Source organism: Sinocyclocheilus rhinocerous, unplaced genomic scaffold (genome assembly GCF_001515625.1).
Source record: "Sinocyclocheilus rhinocerous isolate Xijiao unplaced genomic scaffold, SAMN03320098_v1.1 scaffold503, whole genome shotgun sequence".
Lineage (NCBI taxonomy): Eukaryota > Metazoa > Chordata > Actinopteri > Cypriniformes > Cyprinidae > Sinocyclocheilus > Sinocyclocheilus rhinocerous.
Window position 1 is genome coordinate 205,490 of NW_015643185.1, and position 6,784 is coordinate 212,273.

The window sequence follows — 6,784 nt, forward strand, 5'->3', positions numbered from 1 at the left end:
ATATATAATTATAATTTATAATATTACATTTTTATTTCATATTGCTTATTCAGAAATTATGTAGTTTCTAATTCTTTTCCCCTACTCATTATAGTACTGTACTGTTAGATGTATTATTTATTTACTTATTTTAATATACTTTTTATTTTTTTATTAAATCTTATTTATTTACGTACTCTTTTTTTTTTTTTTCCTCCAAAATTTTTCTACGGACCACCACTTTGAAAACCCCTGTCCTTTGGTAATTATTGGGGCCACCCATAAAAATTTTGTCCCAGTCCACATGTAAAGTGACGACCCAGCTGCATACACGCATAATATTCCAGTCGAACAGAGTGCAGTGATGTAATGTCACATTTTCCCAATGACATCATTCACTGTGGCATTTTGATTGATATTTACAGCATTTTTTTTTCTTAGTTGTTAGGGGCCGTTCACACAGGATGTGTTAATGCGGTAAAAGCAGCTAGATGGAGTTCAATATATTTTTAAAAAGACATTTTTATTATCTCCTACACACTATTGCGAATATCAGTAATCAATATGCTTGTTTATAAACGTGTACATATGCTAATAAATGTGAGATGCTCATCCCGCCCCCAGATTCATCTGATTGGTCCATTGACATGTATGCGCAGACATTTATCCACTGTATCCAATGTAAAAAAAAAAAATTGTATTAACCTCACATAGCATCTTAAAAATGCACTGCTCATGGTGTAAGATGTGGAAAAAAAGTGAGACGCACTATAGGTGACAAAGACATTAATCTAGTGCATGTTTTCATTTTCTAACCAAAAAACAGTGTTGTGTGTGAACAGTAGCCTACCTTTGAATGTTTCACACATATTAAGTGTACTTCACTGCGCACTCCTTGTTTGTGATGGTAATAAACACTTTGCAGCTGGTCTGTATTCCATCACTCTTTCATTCCCTCTTTCCAATCATTTCTTATCACCACTCGTCTTGTTTTAATGACTCCCTGCTCCTCCCTTTGCAGTAGAGTGAGTTTGTGATTTAATGATATGTGTGTGTTTGTGTGCATGTTTTGAGATGTAGTTTCTTTCTGACTGAGTGATGGTGTGTGTTTCTGGTGGTGGATGTGACCAGATTATTTTAGACCGCTCTAGTCTAACCCAGCGTCAGTGCAGATTCAGCCGTCTCCTAAGATCCTAAGACGCGCCAAAGATATTTATACGCACAATTGCAGGCTGGCGAGTCGGGCAGTGCCAGCTAACGTTTCGCGTCGCCTTTCTGTTCATTCTTAAAAAAAAAACACAGACCTCAGCGAAGTTCAGAGCAGTTTGGGGTTGCGGTACGAGCTTGCGGAGATGTCTTTGACACGTCAGGGGAAGACCTTCACAGGTCCACTCCACACTCATACAAAAGCCCTGTGACGGTCTCACTGAGGTCCTTTATGGCAGGGGTTTTAAATTTTTAATATATCACACGGCCCCTAAATACGAGGGACCCCCATCCTAAATTTAAAAGGCATCTATATAATTTCTTGTATAAAGACCCAAATTATTCTGTGAAAAATGTAATATTATATATTATAAATATATATTATATAATTATATATAGTGTGTATATATATATCACATAGCATCTTAAAAATGCACTGCTCATGGTGTAAGATGTGGAAAAAAAGTGAGACGCACTATAGGTGACAAAGACATTAATCTAGTGCATGTTTTCATTTTCTAACCAAAAAACAGTGTTGTGTGTGAACAGTAGCCTACCTTTGAATGTTTCACACATATTAAGTGTACTTCACTGCGCACTCCTTGTTTGTGATGGTAATAAACACTTTGCAGCTGGTCTGTATTCCATCACTCTTTCATTCCCTCTTTCCAATCATTTCTTATCACCACTCGTCTTGTTTTAATGACTCCCTGCTCCTCCCTTTGCAGTAGAGTGAGTTTGTGATTTAATGATATGTGTGTGTTTGTGTGCATGTTTTGAGATGTAGTTTCTGTCTGACTGAGTGATGGTGTGTGTTTCTGGTGGTGGATGTGACCAGATTATTTTAGACCGCTCTAGTCTAACCTTTGGCTACGTTCACACTGTCGATTTTTGGGATTGACAACCGCATTTTCTTTACAGGTGTGAGTCTCGAAATGTCCCGTTCACACAGCAGCTGTCTGTATGAACATGCAACGGGAGTCAAGCCTGTATTCCTTACCAGTAACCATAGCGACAATGACCAAAGTAAAATCAAAGATGGCGACGTGCATAAAACTGAAAGTCTTATCACTTTCTGACACGACAAGAGTCCAAACATGCCGCGAGTTCATCCGTCAAATCTTCATTAACTGAAAGCAGTCTTTAAATTTGGGCGGAGAGCGGAGTATTTGAGTCGCGTGCAGAACACAAAACTGACGGGAGCGGCTCCGGTGGAAAACTGACGGGATCTAAAAATTTCAGGTGACAGACACGCAGCTAACTTCTCCGTCACTGTAAGTTACCGAAAACACATATGAAAACACATAACACACGGTAAACACGCGTTTGTGCGGCAGAGCGGCTTTCTCTCGCACTGTATGACGTGACAGACAACTAGTTGTCCAGTCCTGTTCTGTTCACACTGCGCGTGTGTTTTAGAGTCCTGAAAATGTACAGGTGTGAGTTCGGTTACAGAATGCGGTTGTCACACCCGTAAATAACCGAACTGTGTGTGAACGTAACCGTATTAAGGACTCAAATACAGGACTGACAACTGTATTCTGCTGCTGTGTGAACGTGGCCTTTGTGTCAGTATGTTTAAAATGCTAACTGAAGCCATAAGGGCTGGTGGAGAGGAGAATCTTAAAAACCTGATTGTTCAAGGGGACGGTCTTTCATATTGTGGCGATGACACTGTTTATTCTCTGTTATAAATGTGTTTACTTGATTCACCTGCTGTTGGGGGGAGGTGTCTGGGAGGGAAAGAGGGAGGAGGGAGGGGCAAGCGCGGAGGCAGGAAGAGAAAAAAGGACGGTGCCTTGAGTGGAAGTTTACAGTTTAAATATTATAATGAGATCCCTTTGCCACGTCACCAAGGGACGTGCAAGTGTTATTTTATAATTCAATGTTTTGAAGCAGATCCTGGAGAAACTCTACAATCTCTAGCTGCTTTTGATCATTATGATTCTTTAATTAGCTGATGAATCACATTTCTTCTCTTCATATCACCATTATTTCTCACTCTGAATGGTTTGATGGGGAGTCATGGCCATCAGCACAGAGTACTGACCAATAGTAGGCCTGACTCATTAATGGATCTCACATATGACTCAGTGCAGTTGATGCTGTTGCCTTGGAACACTTACATGTATTTTTTTTTAAAAGAAATTAATACTTATTATTCAGCCAGGATGCATTAAATATTCATCATGAATATTCATATTCATCAAAGAATCCTGAAAAAAAAATAATGCATCACGGTTTCCAGCTGTTTTCATCATTGATAATAAGAAATGTTTTCTGAGAACAAAATTACCATATTAGAAATATTTCTAAATGATCGTGTAACACTGATTTATTTTAAAACATTCAGAATTTATTTTCAATTTAATTCAGCTAATTATAAAAATGTATGTTATGTGATATGTAATCTTGTTTTTGTTTTGTTTTTTAAATAGAGGATTTGTGTATGACAGCCGGAATAATCTACAAATGCGAGGTCTCATCGTGCTGCTAATGTCAAAAGCAGCCGGTCCTTGTCCCAGTAACAGTGACCCGATTTGTGACAGTATGGTCAGCGGCATCTACCCCAGGTAAAGATACCTTTCTTTCTCTTTTTTTTTTCTTTCTCTTTCTAAGGGTCATGGGGCTCTAACAGCTTGTAGCTTTGGCCATTAGTGAGAAATGATTGCTACCACACAAAGGCTTAGTAAAAGTGAGAGAGGGAGGGAGACCAGACAGAAAGATGTTTGAAAGACAGCAAGAGAAAAGAATATGGAGAGGGGAAGGACTGTTTGTGTTATCTATGGACATTGCTAGTTTACACATAACATGTCCATAGACTAGATCATCATTTGCAACCTTGTAAAGCCAACTGTATCATATTTAATACATGATTTTCTAGGTCTCTAAATTATCAACATGATCAAAACTTTGCTGAAACACCTCTTGCTGAAACACCTCTTGCACACAATCTACTATTTGCATCCTGATTAATAATTAATACTTGTTTAGTAAGTAAAGGGCCTTTGATTCTAAAAATGTCCACGTAGTAAACGTGTCTTTTTGCTGTGAAATCTTCAGACTTTCATCTTACTTTTTAGCCATATAAATAACACATATACACCAACTGCATATTTTTGCTCAGTTTCAGAGTTTTTTTTAAGACACCTCCTGATACCCGCGTTTCAGGTTGTAACGTTCAGGAAATAAATTACAGCCTGTTGGGTGCTTGCAAACCGGATTCTCGACTCCTGTCTGTTTCTCCTGGGAAAGTGCAAAACGTCACAATATATTGGGATGTGACCTGGTGTATGTGAGCACTGCTTGATTGAGAGCGAGAAATCAAAAATCAGATCATTAGAAAAACCCAACAATACATGGAAAAACATGTTCATGTAAAGATTTTGAAATCATATTTTTTAGTTTAGAGTAGACATAAACATAAACAGACATGCACTCTTTGAATGAGTCACCAGTAGTGTTGTTATTGTTAACTAAAACTTTAAAAATAATTGAAAGTTAATTGAAATAAACATGAAATAAAATGCAGATATTAGATGAAAAACATAAATGTAAAAAACTTAAATGAAAATTTGAAATATTGCCTTGGCAACTAATTAAAATGGAATAAATTTATGAACTAAAATACTGAAATAAAAAAAAAAGCTAATTGGAAATATAAAAAATTATAAATATGATAAAAGACAAAAGCACATAACAAAAATACTTAAACTAAAATGGAAAAAAAACGTTTAAAAGTTAAACTATATACTGTATATTCAATTGAATTGCCATTTTTTTTCGGTTGTGCATTTAAATAATTTGCGTGCGTTTTATTTCTCTCCGCATTGGCTGTTTGTGTGCCTGTGAGTCTGCGCGCTGAGATGAGGAAGTGCCCCCCGCTTATAACGTGCATGTCGATTAGCAATGGATTATAAATACACTTAATTATTATAAAAATACCAGAGATGGCTTGAAAAACACAGATAAACCATATATTGTCGCAGTTGTGTTTATTGTCTTCATGTTTCATCATTCAAAACGTTCCTGTAACATCATGAGTTTTATTACTTCTGTTATATATATATATATATATATATATATGTGTGTGTGTGTGTGTGTGTGTGTGTATAATATATGGACCATAAAATCCTGATGTCTCATACATAAAACACATATGCAAACTTTAAAAAAATATAAGATTCAGTAAACTGTTTCAGGCTTTACAGGACACATTTTGCCCTCAGTAGATCATTTTAAATGGTCTGGTCTGGTGACAAATGCATTTTTAAAAGTACAAATATTCCATGCAGTCTCTCTCAAGGTTATGGAAAGTCATGGTAATTACAAAAGAATTGGCAAAATGTTCTTTAAGCAATCAAAAAATATACAGTTACCTTCTCTGCTGCTCTGTGGAGAAGCCTTTGTAGTCTATGAAACAAACCTTGTGAGGTATTATATTACAGCGGACACTGTTTGTTAAAGTTGTCTTCAACTCTTTAAATAAAGTTTGCCTGCTCAAATCCACACCCTGATGAAGGATCTTCAAGTCACAATGCATTAGTTGTGGTTTTTAAAGTTGTAGCTGTATTTTAATATAGCCGTTTTGATATCATACCCCAATTATTTTGTTTTACAGACCGCCATCAGTAGTTTTAGATATAGTATAGCATGTCAGTTTTAGGAGTATAGCATATCACACCGCAGGAGATGTCAACTTCCCAAAAGTATTCAATGTCAGCATATAAGTGCTTGCTTGTGTGTGTTCGTGGTGGGAGAGGTGGAGAGAGATTAATAAAAATTAAAAAAAGAAAAAACATATTCTTGGCCGGTATCCGGGCATCAGGTTTAGAGAAGTTTTTCATTTGGACACCTTGAAAGCTACAGGCCACTGAAGATTGTATTTCAGAGACGATGAGGTTCCAATTTCACCTGAGGCCAATTAGAAATGTAGCCGTTTTCTCTTTCCATAAGCGAAAGTGAAAAAAGAGCATGACATTTGTTTTTAAAGCGTAGCATTGAATTCGGTGAGAACAAGGTTTATTGGAAAACAAGATCTATGGTGACTGTGTTGCATGCGTGTGTGTAATAGACAGATCATCGGAAACAGGATATGAAAGTGTGTGTAGGGTAAATTATGTCCAGTTAAGGACAAGAAATTGACACATGCAGCACACACACTCTTGTGCAACCACTTCCACTGCTGCGCTTCAGAAGGACTCTTGCTCTAAACAGGCTGGTGTGTGTGTGTGTGTGTAAGTCCTTTGGCTGCAGTGCCAGGGAGTTACCAGAAGCGGCTGTTGTACTTGGCAGTGAGTGTGTGTGTGTGTGCGCATGCGCAAGCTGTCTGAATGAACTCTTTCTCTCTCGCCGAGTGGGGAAAGAGAGTGTCAAAGCAAGTGAGAGGAGGGACCAGCACTCATCGCTACACTTTCCCCTCATTTTCTTGCTTCTACAACCCCACATTTCCCACTAAAGAGGAAGTGACCTCATAGTTCCACAGCTGGAAGGTGGGTGTCATGGAAACAAGATGGTGATGTAGTTGCCCTGAGACTTGTAAGACTCAAGGCTGACCCATCGTGGGTGTGTGTGTGTGTGTGTGTGTGTGTGTGTGTGT

General features: G+C 37.7%; 2 protein-coding genes across 4 annotated transcripts in view; one reads left to right on the forward strand and one right to left on the reverse strand.

Moving 5' to 3' along the window:
- The window catches only part of LOC107757118 (sine oculis-binding protein homolog), a 57,276-nt gene that overhangs the window by 44,363 nt on the left and 6,129 nt on the right, over window positions 1-6,784 (reverse strand). The gene's annotated exons all lie outside the window — the stretch shown is intronic.
- The window catches only part of LOC107757119 (decaprenyl-diphosphate synthase subunit 2-like), a 36,138-nt gene that overhangs the window by 5,931 nt on the left and 23,423 nt on the right, over window positions 1-6,784 (forward strand). The window contains exon 3 of the mRNA XM_016574504.1: window positions 3,624-3,758. Coding sequence (XP_016429990.1) covers window positions 3,624-3,758 — 135 coding nt within the window. The remainder of the gene's footprint in view (window positions 1-3,623; window positions 3,759-6,784) is intronic.